Source organism: Gavialis gangeticus, unplaced genomic scaffold (assembly GCF_001723915.1).
Source record: "Gavialis gangeticus isolate Ggan-Ray unplaced genomic scaffold, GavGan_comp1, whole genome shotgun sequence".
Lineage (NCBI taxonomy): Eukaryota > Metazoa > Chordata > Crocodylia > Gavialidae > Gavialis > Gavialis gangeticus.
The window spans coordinates 79,361,190-79,382,352 of record NW_017728992.1 but is presented as its reverse complement, the minus strand read 5'-3'; the positions used below and the strand labels follow the sequence as shown (position 1 = coordinate 79,382,352).

The 21,163-nt window shown below is 41.4% G+C and overlaps 1 protein-coding gene across 1 annotated transcript in view; it reads left to right on the top strand.

Annotated features, from left to right (window-relative positions):
• DOK6 (docking protein 6) overlaps nt 1-21,163 on the top strand; it is a 388,437-nt gene that overhangs the window by 163,661 nt on the left and 203,613 nt on the right. Inside the window, exon 5 of the mRNA XM_019518785.1 lies at nt 17,601-17,790. Within this exon, the coding sequence (XP_019374330.1) occupies nt 17,601-17,790 (190 nt within the window). The remainder of the gene's footprint in view (nt 1-17,600; nt 17,791-21,163) is intronic.

The following is a 21,163-nucleotide window of genomic DNA, read 5'->3' as shown; positions in this document are numbered from 1 at the left end:
CTGAGTAACATGTCCCCTAACTTAGATGGGCAACTTCTCCCAGCCCCAATCCCTCCCTCCTCCAAAGCCCTTCCCTCTTCACAACCCCAACAGACTTACCAGCTGGAGGCAGCTGGCAGCTGCCTGTTTTGTCTATGACCGAATCTTTGAATCGGCCAAATCCTTTCTGAAGCTTTTCCAAATTGATTTGGATGCTTCTAATCGATTCAGAGCCTTTACTTGGTCTCCTGATTCGATTCGAATTTGGAGATTGGCTCCCTGACTTGGGCCGAATCTTCTCCAAATTGAATCAGCTACTGAAGCTTTGCACAGCCCTACCAGGCAGCAGCTCCCACTGCCAGACTCCTGCAGTGGGTAAAGGGTGTAGGCAACTCTCACGGCAGCTTTAGCAGTCCAGTTGGCACAAGGGGAAGTATCCCCAGGTACCAATATGCTGGGCCTCAGAAGCTCTTGAGAGCGAGTAGCTCTGAGCTGCTTGCCAGGACAGCTTTTTGTATTGATGAGGCCAGGACAGGGCAGTTTTTTACACTGCTAGGGCCAGCACAGGTGGTGGCTGCAGGACCTAGGTACCCCTGGCTGCAGATCCAGGAGGAGCCAGGCAGGGTCATTTTGCCCCAAGTGCCACAATGTGCACGACACCAAAGTGCATATTCAGGCATGTGTACTGAAGCAAAAAGCCCCAGCTCAGATTTGCACTGCTTCTATTTGAGCTGTTGCAAGTGCATGTGGCTGCATGTGTGGATGCACCCACAGATGTCAGGTAGGATGTTAGTGGTTGAAATCTTAAAAAACAAAACATAATCTGCTGTTCTACTATAATTTGATGTTAAATAGTTAAAGTGGTAGTTGAGATGATGGTCATTCATTACCCTCCAAAATCAAAGAACTCTTTTGTCAGTTATTTCTGCTCTTTGAATGTTTTTACACAATTCACTGTCTTTTAACGTAGCAGAAAACTACTGAGCAGCTTTAAAATAGCATTAGCCAACTAATTTTACTTTGGCTTTGTAAATAAAGTTATATCATTAGATTAGAGAGCAATTGAGGTTTTATCTGTAGTACTTATTTTATTAATAAAATTATTAAATGGGAGTCTTCTCAGTGAATCTGAATCAATAAAATGCAAAAAATGCAGAAGAAAACTGTAAGAAATTTCTTTTTTCTGAGAGAGAATTGCATCCAATCAGATTCAAAGACTATGGTCTTAGTAAGACTCTTTGCTTACTAAAAAAATTACAAAGTTTATTTTGTAATCCGGTTTCCTTTACTACCTCTACAAGCTATTTTACTAGCTATGGGATTGATGGCCAGTAATCTTGCTGGGAGTGATCCGGAATATAACAGGACATAGTTTCATAGTTAGTAGGGTCAGAAGGGACCTAAGCAGATCACCAAGTCCGATCCCCTGCCATGGCAGGAAAAAGTACTTGGGTCAAACGACCCCAGCAAGGTGTTCATCTGCCTTGTCTTAAAGACCCCCAGGGTAGGAGCCAGCACCACTTCGCTTGGAAGATGGTTCTAGATCCTAGCCGCCCTGACAGTGAAGTAGCGCCTCCTGATGTCTACCTGAATCTACCCTCTGCCAGATTGTGACTATTATTTCTAGTCACTCCTGGTAGTGCTTGGGGGAACAGGGACTCCCCCAGTGCCTGCCGGTCCCCTCTGACTAGTTTGTAACAGACCACTAGATCCCCCTTCAGCCTTCTCTTGTGGAGGCTGAACAGGTTCAGGTCCTGTAGTCTCTCCTCATAGGGCCTGCCCTGCTGCCCCCTGATCATGTGAGTGGCCCTCCTCTGGACCCTCTCCATGCTGTCCACATCCCTCTTGAAGTGTGGTGCCCAGAACTGGATGCAGTACTCCAGCTGTGGCCTGACCAGTGCCCCACAGAGGGGGAGGATCACCTCCTTGGATCTGCTTGAGATGCATCTGTGGATGCGTGACAAGGTGTGGATGGCCTTCCTAACTGCATCCCCACGCTGCCGGCCCATGTTCATCTTGGCATCAGTGATGACTCCAAGATCCTCTTCTGCCTCTGCACTAACGAGAAGGGAGTTCCCCAGCCTGTAGGTATGCTGCTGGTTGTTCCTCCCCAGGTGCATCACCTTGCACTTGTCAGTGTTGAAACCCATCCTGTTCTCATCCGCCCACCCCAGTAATCTGTCTAGGTCCGATTGCAGCCTATTCCTCCCTTCTAGCATTCCCACATCCCCCCACGTCTTGGTGTTGTCAGCAAATTTGAACAGGGTGCTTTTTACCCCCTCGTCCAAGTCACTGATGAAGATGTTGAACAGTGCAGGCCCGAGGACCAAGCCCTGCAGAACCGCACTGCCCACATCCGTCCACATCCTATTTTCTATGTCTGAATAGGTCCTGATACTACAAAACTTGTGTGTATGTACTTGTAGAGAGATTTATAGAAACAAAAAATAAAGGCTTGTCAGAAATTTCAAATAAACTTGTGGTATCCTGAAATAAGCTGTAATAAAGGTAGAAGTATTTGATGGTTTAAAATTATCATTACCAAAATGTCAGTCAATGCCTTAGAGCAGTGATTCTCAACCAGGATGTCATGGCACAGGGTGCTACACAATGTTAGCATAGTTAGTTGTGCAAACATGGTTTACATGATAAGCCCAGGGATTTCAAATAGGAATCCATAGTGTTAAAAACATTCTGCCCTGTTGTGGTCTTTCTGAGTTGCTACCAAAGAATTGCTCTATTATCTTTCTGTAGTCAAAAACCAAGTAAAAACTAAAAGCTGGCATTTTCCTAGGAGTGCTTCAAATATATCCAGGGGTGACTTGAGTCTACCAGGGGTGCCTTGTATCTAAAATTTTTGAGAACCACTACCCTAGAGCTTTGGACTCTAAGCAGAAAATATTGCACTGAACTGTCATTTTGTTCCCATGAGTGGCTCCTAAACATGTTGGTTCAGTTCCACTGTCTAAACTGGATATGATGCCCTGATTTGAGTGTAGTAGTTAATGAGTTTTTTTCTAACTACTAAAAATTGGCACATATGAATATAATTAGCTTCATTTTCCTCCAGTAAACAATTGGAATGAAACAAATACAAGTAGCTGAGAATCCCAGGGTTTTTGCATGAATCAACATGACTAAGAATGCAAGGGGATATGATTAGTGCCACCCCTTAAAGCAGAAGAGGGTAAGTAAAATCAGTATTTCCAGAACATTCTGTGCTGAATCATTAGTTATAATACCTCAGACGATGCAACTGTTGATACCTGGCCCCACCATTGTACAATTCTGTATTTTAATTAGCATTTTGAAAACACTAACTATCCTAGTTTGCTATATAAAGTGAAAAAATGTTTCTTTTTTTAAAGATCAACTTGGGTATAGAAAGAAGTACAGATGCTGTTGTACGGATCAGACTAGCATTTTACTTAACAAAACTATCACTGTAAAAACCTGCAGTTCTACTCAGCTGTTCTCAAGATTTTTAAGCTTTCTTTTTCAGCTAAAATCAGAACTCTGGACTTCAGTTTATCTTAGTTTCTGCACACTTGGCAGCTTCATTACCAACACGACAGTTTTATAGAAGAAATTAATATTTTGGGGGGAAATAGTTTGGTGACCTGTGATAGAAATGTCAATTTTTAGATGTATTTTTCTGCAATTGGTGGTCTAAAATGAATGTGTTATTCCAGTTTTCAAGATTCTAGCTCAGAAGGGCACTCACTCTTATGAAGATTGTAGCTCAAAGGGCACTTGTAATCCCATAAAAAGACTAAAGAGATTTTGGTGACCTGAAATTGAAATGTCAGAGTTTTTAAATTTGCAATTTACAACCTATAAAAAGTGAGTATATGACAGATTTCAAGGTTCTTGCTCATTATGAAAGTGGCAATTAATTGTGTCAATGTCACAATGTATTAGACAGCAACTGGTTTTGCTGTTTTATAACACCTCTTTTTACAGTATTTTAAAGCACCTTCCAAGGATTAATTCATCCTCACAGCATTCCTCTGAATTAAGTAAATATTAATATGTAAATAGAGGTGAGGACCCACGCTGCGTCTAACGGCAGAGCCAAGAATTGAAGCTAAAAGTCCTAATACCCTCTTCCTGCTTTACATCAGAATACACTATTTCTTGCATTTTACTGGGGTCATTTTCTGAATTTTTAGATATTGATGTATATAACATACCTGTTTCCTTTAACTAACAGTACAGTTCAGGTTCTGTCAGTTTTGATTTTAAGTCTTAGGATCTATTCTACGTATTAGGCATCTAAGTGTGATCTTATTCCACCCTACTCAAGTCATGACAAATGTTAATGTACCATCCTATCATAAGATTAATGCACAAGAAGCAGTGAGCCACAGGAGAAATCATGTACTTTTGTGTCAAATGTTTCTAGGGACTTGAAAAAGGTTGAATAGAATGACATTTAGGCATCTAGCAAGCTTTTGAACTGGGGGGAGGGCATTTTTTTTGGCTGAAAATATTGCACCATGGTGACATGATGTAGCATCATAATCTTAACAATTTTACATCATGTGAAAGCATTAATGCCAGAAGTAAACATTCTCTGCTACAATTGGTAAATGGATCCATGTTTTTAAACATAAGTTGAAATATTTAAACATCATCAGACACTGAGGTGCAGATTTTTGCAAATAGCTAGTTGCTACTGTGCAGAGAAGCACTGATATAATGATTGGTTCTCATTCTTTCATGTTAGTATTCTTAGTATGCTACATCCTCTATCGCCCCACATTTTTCCTTGCTATGGACTATGTGAATAATCTGCAGTGAGGTAATTTTAATGGCTATTCATTCAGTTGAATTAATTAATTTGGGTGACATTGGTGCAGGAGTACTTGCCATATGAGCAAAAGAAGAGTCTAAGGTGAAGAGGGTATATCACATCCAAGGCAGGGAGGGGAGAAAAAGCATTGTATACAATAGAATTGTTCTGTTCCTGCTTACTGTCATTTTAGCCCCTGGATATTAGACACCCTGAAAAGTAAGAGGGTTTATCTTTCAAGTTGGCTGCACTTCTTAACACAACTAAGCCCAAGGTGTTTTAACCCCTTGTCATTTGGACTTGCTGGGTGCATCTACACGAAACACTAGCTGGGCAGTAGCCTAATAACACTGCTCAGTAGTGTGTCCGGCAAAACCCATGCTAATACACTACGGCATAGTCATATTAAGCTACTGTGTAGTTAGTGTCTGTAAAAACCTGTGCACCAGCACTAGTGTACATACTTAATGTACAGTAACTATGACGCATTAATAAATGTGTAGATGCACCCGCTGAGTGTAACTTAAATTTTTACACTTATTGTAGGCATTCAGAGAAGTTAGGGGAATTTGCAGAAGTTATGGGGAGGTTAGGGTTAAAAATGGCCACCCAATCCAAGTCGGGATGACGGGAGCTATTGGGAGTTTGGGGGTGGGGGTCACAGACTCTGACAGGAAGGTATTGGGGGGATCAGAGGGGCAAGAGGGGTCCACAGAGGGGGTCAGGGGTGCAAACAGAGTCTGTGTGGGGAAATGGGGGAATCAGGAGGGGAGGGGAGGGGAGGTTGAGGGGATCGGCAGGGAAGTAGGGTCTGTAAAGGAGATAGGGGAGATCGGGGGGCAATCAGGTCTGTATGGGGGATCAGGGGACTTGGGGAGCAAGCACAGTTTGTTGGTGGGGCTTGGGGATAGGGGTGGCAAGTCGGGGGAATCAGGTGGAGGAGGAGGGCTAGTGATGTCCATGATGGTTTGGCAGGATCAGAAAGGCTAGCCAAGTCTGCAGGGGGACTTGGGATAATGGGGGGATGTCCCGTCCCCCCCCGAAGGCAAGGGGCTCTTTTTAGCCCCATGACCCTTCCACCCCAGATGAACAAGCCCCCTGGCAAACCAGCCCCCCATATCCAACCCACCTTCAGGTATGCAAGTGGGTGAACTAAATTAGGTTGGATGGCTATTTTAATCTGACCTAACCTCCCTGAATATCTGTAAATACCCTTAGTGGTTCCAGGATTTGAAATATGGTTAGCCAGTAATATATATGCAATATGAACATATTAGACAGCTTTCCTCTTTTGAAAACTACACTTCCCCACCACACTCAGTTCTCATGAAGTGAGCACCAAGTTTCAGAAGGAAGGGTGCTCCAAGCTTTGTGATGAAGAAACACTTTGCAGTATGCTCTTTCTTTGGCAGACTGGGAGAATGTTTGTTTCTGGATGTAAGTGACTTTTATTAAGATCTATTATCAAAATTTTAATGTCACTTGATTGATGTTGAAGTTTGCACTGGAAGACTGATTTGAAATAAACTGGCTGTTTCATGGCTTTGAGTTTTTGATGGCTGGTTAACAAGGCATGAAATCATTTTATATTTTTTTCTCTAGATATACAATCCTTTGTTACACTCACAACACTACATTTATTACATTGAGATAAGAGCTAAGCAAGCCTAAAGATGTATGTACTGGCTTCAATGGGAACCTCTTGCTGAAGAAGTTCTGATTGTCAGGGAATATAATTTTAAGCTATTGCTGTACAATGTACACGTTTAACAGTTTAAACATGCCTCATTGTGACCTATCTTCATTAGTATTTATAAAAGTATTGTACATGTTAATGCCTCAAGTCCAGAACTGAAACTGGCTTTTAGATGTTTCCTTTTTGTATCCCAGTCTTGGAAACTAATGTCATTAGTTTAGAACAAGAAGGTAAAGGAATGTGAGAATCGAGATGAACCTCCCTTATTCCCTGTATTCTTATTTACTTTTTTTTTTTCAAAAAGCCCATGGCTGCCTGATCCCTGCAATCACATTATCTACAGTGACCCCTTTTCTACTTAAAACTTACTGATCTTTTTGAGATTATAAACCCTCTGGAGGTGGGTGGGAGTGTGTTTGACATGTTTATACAACACCTATTACAGTGGACTGGATGATATCCATAGAGCTATAGCTACAGGAAAAGAAGCTCTTGAGTGATATTTGATTTTGGTATTATTGGTATCCACACATTTTCACACTTCTGAGTTTGATGAGCTGCTGACACAGGAAATATAAGGAGCTTAATGTAGGACCTGAAATCATGTCTGTGCCTTAATATATTGTGATGCAGTTTGAGGACCCTGTTACATGGAAATTTTGGGCCACTCTTGGTGCTCTTAACACCTGTTTATGTACACATTAACACGTAAACTGGTTTTTAAGCACCCATTAGGTGGCTCAAAGTTATGTCACTCTAGGGCAGGATTTTCTCTGATCCTTGTTACTCAGCTAGTTTTATACTGAGGTGTAGCCACTCCAAGCTACCCATTAGTATAAAAACCACACCTGCTCCCCACCGGCCCAGATTGAGGGTGCTCCTCACCCTCTTCCACTGACCCACTACCCACCTCACCACTCTCCCAAACACCCCAGATCCCTTCTCTTTGACCCCCTGCCCCATCCCCCAACTGAACTTGGGGCTGCCTGTACTGTCTGTTCCAGGGGAGCAGGCAAGAAAGGATTAAACTGCCTGTCTGACTGCTGCCACCACTACTGCTCTCTGGACAGCAGCCTAACAATGGTGGCTGCAGGGACTGGGTAGGCAAGTTAGCCATTTCCTGCTTGCTCACCTGGGATAGACAACATGGGCAACCACAAGCAAGCTGGAGTGGGTAGGAACCCCAAGGAGCAAGGGGGGCAGCCCCTAAGGTGGGGGGACTGGGAAAGCCCCAGGGAGCAAGCCCAGAATGGGACAGGGTGGGATTTTTTATCTTTCAGTCCTTCAGACCCCTGCTGGCCTGAATGTGTGACTGCTCCAATCTCAAGCGAGCACTAACACCAGTCAATATTTGAGCAGCTAACGGTGTAATGTGTAACAAGGCCCTGAATTTGTTGATCCAAACTTGATGGCAGAAAAAATGTCACTAATTTACTTTGTTTAACTGGGCTATTCTGTGTGCTGTTAATTTGAAGTAGGCTTCCTGTGCAGTAAGGCCTACTTGTGCTTCCTTTTGGAAGTACATTTGCTCCCGCCCTGCTCTGCCCCCCATGCAGCTGCCAGGGGGAGCTCCAGGCTCTCACTCTCCTCCCCACCACTCCCGCTAGCCCAGGGACTGGCACGGGGCATGTAGTGGTACCAATAGGCATGGGACCAGGAGACACCTCTTCCAGCTGCAACGGCAGCTATCTCCTGGCCCTGTGCACATTAGGAGGGGACGTGATGTCCACAGAGTCAGGAGAGAGCTGCCCCTACAGCAGGCAGAGCTTTCCTAGCCCCATGCACATCCAGACATATAGCTGCTGGGCAGGAGGTTTTCTAGGAACTGTTCAGGATGTGGGACAGCTGTGGGCAAGCCTTCTGCTGGGCAGGAGGTCATAGGGCTTGCCGGTAGCTGCCCTGCCATTCTGCATGGGGCTGGCTGCTCTAGGGGACAAGTGAAGGCTGGTTTTCCAGCCCCCACTCACTGCTCAGAGCAGCCAGCTCCACATGGGGAGCAGGGACAGGGGGCAGAGAGCTCCCCAGTCCTAGCACTGATCAGCTCCCAGCTCCTGCAGGGAGCCAGGAAGCTGAGCAGCATCAGGATCGGGGACAGGGAGCTCCCTGTCCCCTGTGGCCCTCTGCTGGCTAGGCTGGCTGGGAGTAAATTTGCTCACAGCCAGCATCTACACGTGTTTTATTGCTCAGTATCTACTGCACAGTTAGTTTGCTACCTGTATTTGTAAGTAGTAGCTAATTGTGCAGGAGACTGATTTACTGAACAGTAAATGTGAACACATGTAGACAGTGACACTTTACTGCTCAGTAGACTAATCTACTACACAGTAAAGCATCTTGTATAGACACAGCCATTGACTGGCTTTCTCTGTTTATAGTTTGATCCTTCAGACCAGTTAAATCAAACTGTTTCACTGCTTTAGATTGTTATTATTATTAGATTATGTAATATATCCATTACAAATAAGTGGTAATTGCTTGAATGACTCACTTTAGGTGCAACCAGTGCAAAATCTGTTTTCAATTAATATTACTCAGGTTTGTGGTATCTTCCACAAGTTAAAAGTAGTCTCTTGTTTGGTATAATCTCCATTAACAACTGAAAAGGTCTGTGATTCATCCTTAGCTTTATCCTGAGAGTAAAAATGGCATACCACTATAATAGAATGTGTTTCCTTTTTCTTAGGAGATGTATATGAATCTTCTTTAAAAAAATATACACAAAGAGAAAGTAAATATTTCTTTGGTATATTTCTAGTGGTAAAATAAATATACATTTAGGTTTGTCAAGAAAAAGACAGCTTCATTTTTCTAAAGGAAAATGGAAACCTAGAATGAACATTTCTTTAAAAGGATCCTTCTACAAGCCTTTGTTATTCCTGATATCTTGGATTATCTGTTACTATGTAAGTACTATGTATCCAGAACTGAATACTTATTTAACATAGAAGTATACAATAAGATCACATTTTACCAGTTTAAACAAAATTAAAACAGATGATGGCATATGATGAAACAAAAACCAGCTAAGATAAAGCCATGGATAATAAAATAAAACAAGAATTCTATTTCATTTTGGCTCATATTCTTTGTGTAAGTAATATAAATACACCTAAGGAGTATAAGATGGGCTGTGATTTGTTAAAGAGAAAAGACAAACTTTTTTCATTTGCCCATTATTTAAAATTTTCCACTAATGGTGAGATCCATTCGTCTTTTATTTCTTCAAAGAAAAAACAAGACCATAAATAGTGATTTAACCAATCTATCTCATTCTTCCTTCAAGAACGTTCTGTCAGAATATGGGTCTTACACCACTTACCTGTGACAACTGCAGATCTCATTAGAGTGAATCACAGTCTAGTAATGGCCTGTTGTTGTTTGTAATTTTATACTCCAGATAAGTAAGTGTATATGCTAAAAGAGTGCTTTATCAATCTCAAAAAATGGTGAGCTTGAGAATCTCACTGTCTGCATATCTGTCTATATGCTGGTTTCCTTAATTCCTAAATATATGTCTTATTTTAAATATATGAGAAATATTACATCATTGATTCTCAGTGCATTTCCCAGACCATTTGTTTGAAGGAGAATATGTATTTTTTTAACCAGCCAAACAAGGGTTTATTTGGCTTCCAAAATGTACTTCTTAGAGTATCTGATAGGTGTAAAAGATCTAATTTTCATCCATTAATTTAGAATTCTTAATTGAGCTAAGGTTCATCAATATCATTTCATAGCACATGAACCACCCTGCCATAGAATTAGGTAGATCAAAAAGCCACCTTAATAAGTAACTAGAGATATTTTTTATTTTTGAATCAACAATGGGGTCACCAGCCCTTAGTTCTGTCCCATACAATGAAGTGGAGTCTACCTTAGATCCATGTAAGATCTATAAACCTTTAATGCTGCCAGTACCACCATTCTGCCTGTCATTATAGAAGGATAAAACTCCACCTAAGGCTTTTTTTCAATGTGGTTATTCCAGTTCAGATTTTTATTAAAATAGATTGTAAGGTACTTACATGAAGACACCATCTCTATTTTCTTTCTTGTAAAAAAATAATAAATTCTTTCCTCCTTTCATATTGCTGAAAAGTGTCTAATAACCCTTGGAGGCTTGTTTAGGATAGTGACATTAAGGATGCACCCTCTGCATAAAGAAAGACAAAGATAGGGTCATCCAATAACATGGTTCATGGCTGAATGGAATTGGTTCCCAGTTCACGTGTTTTAAATCTTTCAAAAAGAGATTAATAAGTATAACAAGCATCTTTGTCATACCCCTCTGTCTGTCGTAGTTGGGAAACTATTGGACAGGGCACCTCCAATCCCATAATGCACCTTAAATGATGAATTTGAAAAGTAACAATTAATCGTAAAAAAGCTTTATCCATTCATATTACACAGGTTTCCCCATAATTTTAATCTATTTATGGAGTCAGAAGTTTCTTTTAGACCTAGGAAGGCTACATATAAATGATTTTGTCTTTTTATATATTACATGCTAAATAATACATCAAAAACAATGATCCATTAATTAATTTTGTGTAGGCATCAAAATAAGGGGTACCTGCTTGACTCTGTATATTCAATTGCAGGCCAAATTCTTCCCTTTGTTATACTAACTTTACCCAATAAAACTCCATTCATTTAAATGAGGCAGGAGGAAATAGATGCATGTATGCAGACATTAGTTAGGACTTTGCTTAGCAATAACAACTCATTTGTGCAAAATGGTGCCTGTGTGTAAGCAGGGTGAAGTTCCTTTCTTGTTTTATCATCTTTTCTTTGATTTCTAAGATACATTTAAAAATTAATTCTAATGCCAGAATTTTGTGCTAGTTTGAATTAATTTGTCACTTTTTCTCATGTATGCTATCATTGATTAATACATCAAAATATTTAGCAAAGTTTTCTATCTTTAGATAACATTTTGTTGTTTTTATTTTATAAGTATTTGTTAAGTAGTGTCACAATATTAGATTCCCAATTCCTGCCTTTCATTTGCAGCAAATTTCATAATTGCCTTTGTACAGAATGTCAGTTTTTTATAGTGAACAAACTTTAGTCCCTGAAATAGTTTAGTCATTTGTTTATAATGTGTGTTTAGATTACAAACTTAGTCAGTGCGTACAAAAGTTTTTAAAATTCAATTACACACACCTGTCTCATTTTAGAGCATTTTCTATGGCCTCTTGAAATATTACCTATGATTCTGTGTATGAGAGAGTCTTGTTCATATTTTATTCATTTTTCTATCTTCCTTAAGCCATTGTTTGAAATTTGAAAAAGAGCAATACATTTATAGCTAGTATTGCTCAGATAAAAAACCTATTTACAATTTTTAAAATCATTTTAGTATCTAATAGGAATCAGTCTAAGGGTTTTGAACTTGAACTTGTAGCATCTTTTGAATCATCAACCTTGAAGTTTCTTCACTACCTTACTGACTTATCCATTAAATAATTCAGTTACAGTGGTCTTGATATTTTATTAGGAACTTTCTGACAGTTTTTAAAAGACACAAAATAATTACCTTGCATGAGATAAGGACCAGTTCCTACATGAGAATAAATTGAAGTAGCTTTATTGAATTCTAAGGAATTATATCCCCATGCTAGGAAGGATCTGCTGTATTTTATTTTTGTATATGGGTTCTGGCAGTATCTTTCCTTTAAAGATTCCAGGCTATGGACTAACGAGTCACTGCTATAAATATTACTGGAAATTTCACCATTCCGAAGGAAGGAGCTCTGTTGTCTGCCTGGAAATGATCAATTGATTGTCAGCAGTTGAAGGACCAGAATTTGAGAATCAGTACCTTCTAGATGAAGACTGGTTTACTGAGCACAGATTTAATTTAAAAAAGAATGTATTTCTCTAAACAAGTATCCTACTATACTTGCTTCTTCATACTGTATCCCCTTTTTTCCCTGTACCTCTTTGTCCATTAAAACCCTAAGGTGTAGAATTACTTGGTTCTGTTTAAAGTTTTCCATCCAGGATGATTTGCAAAAGGTCAAATGATACGTTGTTTAGAACCCAGAATCATTTGCTTCCCTAATGTAAGTGCACGTGTAGTTGAAGGATTTTAGATAGTTTTATGATTGCTTCCACCTGGAAAGATGTGGGCAATGGAATCCCAAAAGGCTTGGTCCTAGACCTGTGCTGTTCAATGTCTTCATCAGTGACTTGGATGTTGGGGTGGAGAGCACTCTGTCCAAATTCACAGATGATACCAAATTATGGGCTAAAGTTAACACTGGAGTTTAGGGAATTAATCCAGGCAGATCTGGTCAGGTTGGAAAAATGGGCAGAATGAAATAGGATGCAGTTCAACAAAAATAAGTGCAAAGTGCTGCACCTAGGGAGAAGGAATCACCAACACGCTTAAAGGCTGGGGAAGGACCTTCTCAGCAGCACAGCAGTAGAAAGGGATCTCAGGGTCATTGTTGACACCAAGATGAACATGAGTCGTCAATGTGATGAAGTGATCAGTAAAGCTAACTGCACTTTATCACGCATTACCAGGTGCATGATGAACAGGTCCAGGGAAGTGATACATCCCCTCTATGCAGCACTGGTCAAGCTGCAGTTGGAGTGCTGTGTCCAGTTTTGGGCACCATACTTCAAGAGGGATGTCGACAACCTCAAAAGGGTTGAGAGGAGAGCCACTTGTATGGTTAGGGGCCTGCAGGCAAAGCCCTACAAGGACAGCTTGAGGGACCTGGATTTCTTGCAAGAGAAGGCTGAGAGGTGATCTTGTGGCCACCTAAAATTCCTCAGCAGGGGGCCATGGGCGACTGGTGTCTCCTGAGTCTGTGGGGGCATCAGTGGCCAAGCGCTGAACAGGGCAGGGGGGTCCCCCAGAGGCCAGTCACCAATCCCAGAAGTGCTGGTGACAATACCAGAAGTGCCGCTGGTGCTTCCCTTGGCACCTCCACTCCCCAGCCAGTGAGAGCCAATCTCGGGGGGGGGGGGGGGGGGGGGGGGGGGGGGGGGGGGGGGGGGGGGGGGGGGGGGGGGTGTCACGCATTACCTCCATTTTATCTAGGTCAGCGGTTCCCAATCTGCGGTATGGGTATCACCTTTGGTATGCAGACAACCTGTCAGTGGTACCTGTTAACAGATTTATTATAATTATTTTATATGACAAACATTTGCTGGTGGTACTTAAGGTTGTAGCATTTTAATTGGTGATGCACAATCTGTCAGAGTTTGGGAACTTCTGTTCTAGGTCCCATTAATGATTTCTACAATGTAGTATTATTTTCCTATTACATTACATTGAAATTAAGAAACTTACCCAAGATTACTCAGGCAGTTTGTAGCAAAGGTGAGTCTAAGGCTCATTTGAAAAAACAAAAATCTTAGTCCAAAACCTTTAAATATTGTCATTTTCATTGACAGCTGCTCTGTCATCATGTAGTTGGGAAGAGAGTTTGCCTCTAAGAACCAGTTTTTTTGCTTTGACTTTTATGAAGGCATCTGAAAAAACATTATCTGGTAGTGTGACAGATTTTTCCCTATATTTTAGTTATTTACATTATTCACTGTTTTCCTTACAACTTCCTTTTTCCTGCAGACTCATAAATTTTATTTGTTTCAAAACAAAATATAAAATATGTAAAAAAACAAAAAAAAACAAACAGCATTCACTCCTCCAGCTCACGTATGAATAAGTTGTTTTATTGCCAGCCTGAAAAAGCTCCTGCGGTACTTGTTTGCCTTGCAGCTGATGTTCAATTTAATAAGATACATTTTCCCTTAATCCATGACACCTCACCTTAGCCACTGACCTTCAGTAGAGAGTAGACAAATGTCTCCTGACAGTTTGAGTACGTGAGGTCTCCTGCATGCCCTTATGCAACAAAATATTCTCAAACAGTTCCAAGACGATAGATTGCTGGTTTCCCCCTGCCCCCACCTACATCCTCTGTGTATATCCTAGTAACTTAACTCAAGCTGATGTTTTCTCTGCACCTTCAAAATTATTTTCACATTTACAGTGGAAACTAAATTAACCAGATTCTATTTAATATGTGCCTTTAGGAATAAATAATGGTACAGGTTTCCCTCACTTTATGCAGTTTCTGTATGTACGAATTTGCTCTTATGTGATGACCCTTTTTATAGCAAAAATTCATCATATGCAAGGTAAATTCACTCTTATTCGATCAGTGTGGTGGAAGCCCACAATCAGATACTTTGTGTGGTGCATTGTGGGAGTGACACACCAAAATATAGTCTCCTGTGTGGAGCCATGTGTTTCTATAGTTGCCATCTCCATTATGGCTTCTAAGCATCCTGCTAGCTTATCTCCTATCCATCTCCCAGGTCCATCAATTAAGCCTTCACCACCCTCTCTTCACACCAGCAAAACATTCACCATCACCCTGTGCTTGTGTATACTGTCTGATCATGGGTGACTGGTGGCCCCAGTGGCCAGTTAGTGACCAAGGGGGGAGGGGTCCCCCACAGCCGATCACACCAACCCAGAAGTGGCAGTGGTGTGCCACTGGCACTTCTGAGTGGCCACAGTCGGCCCCAGAGGAACTACAGGGAGTGCTTCACCTGGCACCCCCAATCCCCAGCCAGTGCTCTGAAGGGGGGTACCAGTGCTCTCGCCTGCCCGCCCTGCCTGGGAATGCTGGCCATCAGGGGGTGCACGTCCAACACTGTGTGCCCCCTAAGCGTCACCACTGTCTGATGTTGGTGAGAACCAAAATTGTCTTGTAACAGTGGTAGAAATAGTGGGGAGCCCTGGGCTGCCTGCTCCCCCATCTCTGTATTTGTCCTGGCACTCACGACTTTGGTGTGGCTTGTGCCACTTTTTTTCCAGGTTTTTTTTTCCAAGCGACCGTAAGGGAGAATTCTCTACAGTGATTTTAACTATGCATGCTAAATGATTTGTTCTTTCTATCAAAGGCTTTCCGTAAACATTGGGGGTTTCACACTTGGTATCTTAGTCATAAAATGCAACTTACAGGACTAACGCCCATTAGTGTGATTAATGAGAAACTGTCTAAAAAAAGAGGTTGAATGGCTATGAGATTGAGTGAATCAACTAGGGAGGCATTAATGGGGCAAAACTAAATGGACTGAGACAGAATAATATTGGGATGACAAGTTTACATATAGCTACACAGAACTGCAAATCTAACTATATATCTGATAGTTCATTGGTCACATTAATTTCTCAACCAAATTTTCTCATTTTTAGCATATTTTAAGTCTCTCATTTATGACTTCACTGAACTGTCCAATATTGTATTTACTGAAGATTTTAAATATCTAAATTACTTTCTTGGTTGCTGGCTTTCACATATAACTTGAGTTTTAGCCCCACACAGGGACAGTGCACTTCCAGCTGCCTCACACCATAAGTGCAATTGTGTGGCTGCAACCAGAGTGGTTTTTTTTTTCTGTCCCTACCTCCCAAGTCCCAAAAGAAAATAGTTGAAACTCTGTTCCCCTGGGCATCACCTGGGATAACAAGGAATAACGGCCACAAATTGATTGAGAGCAGGTTCAAACTTGATATCAGGAGGCATTACTTTACGGTGAGGTCTGCCGGGCTCTGGAATGGGGTCCCAAAGGAAGTGGTGCTCTCCCATACCTTGGGGGTCTTCAAGAGGAGTTTGGATAGATACATGGCTGGGGTATTATTATCCCAGCACTCATTCCTGCCCAGGGCAGGGGTCAGACTTGATGATCTCTTCAGGTCCCTTCTGACCCTAGAAACTATGAAGTTGGTGTCTCAGGCAGCTGCCATGGTTGCCATGTATATAAATGACTGTCTCTACATAGCATTTTGAAATGAATGTTACAAGGTTTAATTCCTTTAACTTTTATGAGACTCACTGAAATATTGTCCAAGAAAAATTCTGCACAAATCCATTTTTCTTTTATTTAATATTTGAAGGCATTTTTTTCTTAATTGGCCTTAATTTTCAACAACATTTTTATATAATGAACACAATCTCCATGCAACATCTTGATTTATTATTTTATTAATGGTGGGGTTTGAATAACACCTTTATATGCAGTACCAAAGTACCTGCGTAAGTGCATGTCTTAAATCTAAAAATGAAAGGAAATTCTGCTTCGTAAATCTAAGTTTATATTCTGCTCCATATCATGCAATTTTGCCTTGAAATTTGAGAGGCCACAGAATTAAATACATCCCAACATTTTCCAGAATTAAATATATCCCAGCCTTATAGTTGACTGCATTTTTCCCCTCTAAAAGTCATTCAGAGTAAAAGTAGCATGCTTAAAAATAAACTGCTATTTGATTTGGCACTATCATCATGGGCACTTCCCATCCATGTAAGCGGTGTTTTTTATCTTCTAATCATTCAAAAGCCTCTTGTGACTTTCTTTGTTTACTCAACTTGTTTAGATACTTTTAAAAAAGTGTTACCCTTCTTTTGACTTCTTGTCCAATGTGTTAAAGTGCTTAAATCAAGCAGTGATGGGTGAAATGGTAAACATTGTTAAATTATGGATCAAAATATAGCAAATTATATTTTTTCAAGACAAATGCAAGAAAAAGTTATGAACTGAACCTTATTAACAAATGGACGTCTAGTTATATAAATCAAGCAAATCACAAGAATCGAACGATCCTCTAATTGGAAGCTAAAATATTTGCATAAACATACTTTTCAGTGTAATAGATGCAAAGATGTTTGCCAATGCACCTGTTGCTCTATGCTTTGACAAGGGAAGGATCCTCCAAGTTGTTATATCAGTGTGATTCACACTATAGCAAGACAGAGCTGTACCTCCCCTTTATTGGAAGGTCCGTGGTTTCATGTGTTACTGAGGACAGTGAAACCTGCCAAGGTAAAAGTACTTGCAAGTTATCAGTGGACAAAAATAAGGTTTCAATGAACTGTGGTGCTACATGTACTATGTGTAAAATTCATGGGAAAGAACCTCCCCTGGTGTAAATTGTCATAGTGATGTTGATTTTAGTAGACCTCTGCTGCCTTACACCAGCTGAGAATCTGCCCCATCATTCTTGGACACTCCCTATCCAGGGAAATAAGTGTTAGAACAGTTTTTCAAGCTAATGCTTGTTTTCACCAGATTTCTCTCGTTTTACTTTTTCCTTTCTAGAGCGTTTCAACGTGTATCTTATGCCTACACCAAATTTAGATATCTATGGGGAATGTACAATGCAGATCACACATGAAAACATCTATCTCTGGGATATTCACAATGCCAAGGTCAAGCTGGTCATGTGGCCTCTGAGTTCCCTGAGGAGATATGGACGTGACTCAACGTGGTTCACATTTGAGTCTGGAAGGTAAGAACTAAAGAAGATGGAATAAAATTATTTTTGACCTATTGCTTGATGATTAGGAGAGAGATTTTTATCATGGAAACTTTTGACCAATATTTGTTAACAATTGCCTGCTTGTGCCTAGATTTTGAAGATATTATATTTTATTTAGGATTTTATAAATGTGTACTGATGGATGGAAAAAGACTGTCATTTGTAACAGATGAATACTCCAAGTTAGGCTGGACCCTTGCACATGAGTAAACAAGGATATATATTGGGCATAGTTTCCCATTTTTGTATATTACATCTCAAAATTGCTTGATATTCAAATGCACCATAGCATTCTTAACATTTAAGAGTACTGGCACAGTCTAAATGCTACTTTTCAGTTCAGTGTCCAGCTTTCTTCCACGTGTACATTTTGTAGGGTTGTATTCCAGACAGTAACGGTCACTGAGTTCTCAGATTTTAGTATTAGAAATATAGTTACATTCACAAAAGCTAAGGGGATATGGGTGTGAGTATCTGATGCAAAAAAATTGAGTGCTAGGAAAAAACCCTGTCTTAGATTTGAATATAAGTGGAGGGAGGGGCAGGAGCTGTGGCTCTGACTTGAGCCTGGAGTTGGAATCAGATTAGCTTCTGCCCCCTGCACTACTTGCCCCACATCTTCTTCTCCCCCTGCCTTTGCTCCCACCACTACCCCCACTCTGTTTTCCCCCCTCCTTCCCTCCACCTTCCCTCTAATACTTATCTTCCCATCACAACTCTGCCCCAGGACAGGGAGCACATGCTGCCTCTGCCCCAACCTGGCCACACAGCCAGCTCTAGGGCTGGTGCTTCTGCCCCCAAAACTGCTGTTGTGTGGACAGATGGGGGCCAGAGGCAGTATGTGCTCCATACTCCCTTTCCTGAGCTGGAGTGGGGTGGGAACCAGAACTGTGACAGGAGAGTAGTCGGGGGAGGATGCAGAAGTGGCAGCAGGGGTGACAGTGGTGGGCAGAAAAGAGTGGCATATGGGGGAGGCAGTGCTGAAGGCAGGCAACAGGGTGTGCAGGTACAGCTGGGCAAGTGGGGGCAGTAAATGTGGGACAGGTAGTGCAAGGGCAAGTAACACAGGGAAAGATGCAAGGGATTCACACACTGAGGGGGGATGAGTAGCAGGGCAGAAAGTGCCTGGGAGGTAGATGGCGAAGGGTTTAGGCACCGCGATGGGGCAGGCATGAGGCATTGAGGTGGGGCAGACAGCCAGAGGGCAAAGTTCTCCTACTAACTGCCCCCCACCACTGTTTGCCTTGTGGGAGTAGTATGGGGGACAAATATAAGATGATCCTCCAAAATTAGATTCGATACATAAACTTTTATAACAAACTTATAAATTTTCCATGTCAAGAATCTTAAATTCAAAGTTGTCTTGAATTTTGATAAATATGGTAATTACCTCACTGTCACTCCTATTCCCAGGCCAATTTAAAATATCTGTCTCACTCTTCTTTTACTCGTATCACAACTTCTGTTATTACATTTTTGACTCCATGTACTCTGTCTGCTTTTCTCTTCTTGTTACTTGCTTAGTATCTTTCTACTGCTCATTGTGTCCATCAGCCCTTCAGTCCCTATTTTTTATTTTGTCTTTTTACTCTCAGTTCTGTTTTTAATATTCTCCCAAAACTGACTCCATGCATGCAGAGTCCTGAACTCTACAGAGGGAACTGCAGAATGTAGGTTTTTGGAATAGTAACATTTAGGGTAGGAAACAGGAGGTTGTACATATGTACGGTGTATATTAAAAGGAATAATAGCATGTTCGGTGTTGTTTGGAGTGGCAGTAAGTAGACCTGCACAGATATAATAAAATTAAAATCCTAAATACTAACATAGGTAGTGATCAAAAACTCTATGCGGCTTATTTTTTATCATAGTTCATTGTATTATAGGAAAGAAGGCGTGGAAGGGACCTCACAAGGTCATCTAATCTAGCCCTATACTCAATGCAGGAACATCCCTGACTAAACTGTCTCATTCAAGTGCCTGTCTAACCTGCTCTTGAAAACTTCCCAAGATGAAAATTCCACATTTTCTCTCGATCATGTGTTCCAATACTTGACCACCCTCATAGTCAAAATTTTCCCCTAATCTCCAAGCTAAATTTCTCCTGATGCAGCTTGAAGCCATTGTTCCTAGTCCAACCCCCCATAGCCACAGAGAAGAGTCCATCTCCATCCTCTCTCTAATCACCGTTCAGATAGTTGAAAACTGTTATCAAATCCTTCCTCAGTCTTCTGTTCTCCGCACTAAATAATACTAGTTCTTTCAACCCATCCTGGGAGTCTTATGTCCCAGGCTCCAGTCATTTGTGTTGCTCTCTGCTGGGCTCTATCCAAGCTGTCCATGTCCTTCCTTAAGTGTTGGCCCAATAACTGGACTCAGCACTCCAAGTGAGGCTTCACCAGTGCTGAATATTGTGGAAGGATTACTTCTTTTGATATGCAAGTGACAGTATGCTGTTGGTTTTTCTCACAACCTAGCCACATTATTGGCTCATATTCAGTTTATGGTCCTGTGTAATCCCCAGGCCCTTCTCTGCAGTACTGCAGCCTCGTCAGTCAATCCCCAGTCTCTATTTGTGCATGTATTACAAATACAGGACTTGACACTTGTCCTTGTTGAATCTTATTTGATTGATAGCAGACCATTTTTGCAATCTATCCAGGTCATTTTGCATCTTAGCCCTGCCCTCCAGAGTGTCTGCAACTCTTGTGTTGTCCATGTGGTGTTGTCCACAAATTTGCTAAGCATGTACTCAAACCTATCATCCCAGCTGCGTTCAATGATCCAACCAGTTATTTATACACCTTACAGTATTTTTGTCTATTTTGTCTGTATTCCCTTAACTTGTTAATCAGAATGTCACAGTTTCATAGTTGGTAGGGTGGAAGGGACTTGAGCAGATCATCAAGTCCAACCCCTGCCATGGGCAGGAAAGAATGCTGGGGTCAAACAACCCCGGCAAGGTGATTATCTAGCCTCCTTTTGAAGACCCCCAGGGTAGAAGCGAGCACCACTTGGAAGTTGGTTCCAGATCCTAGCCGCCCTCACAGTGAAGTAGTGCTTCCTGATGTCCAGCCTAAACATACTCTCAGTCAACTTATGGCCATTATTCCTAGTTACTTCTGGTAGTGCTTGGGGGAACAGGGTCTCTCCCATTCCCCGCTGGTCCTCCTTGGTAAGTTTATAGACAGCCATCAGATCCCCTTGCAGCCTTCTCTTGTGGAGGCTGAACAAGTTCAGGTCCCATAGCCTCTTCTCGTAGGGCCTGCCCTGCTGCCCCCTTATCATGTGAGTGGCCCTACTCTGGACCCTCTCGATGCTGGCCACATCCCTTCTGAAGTGC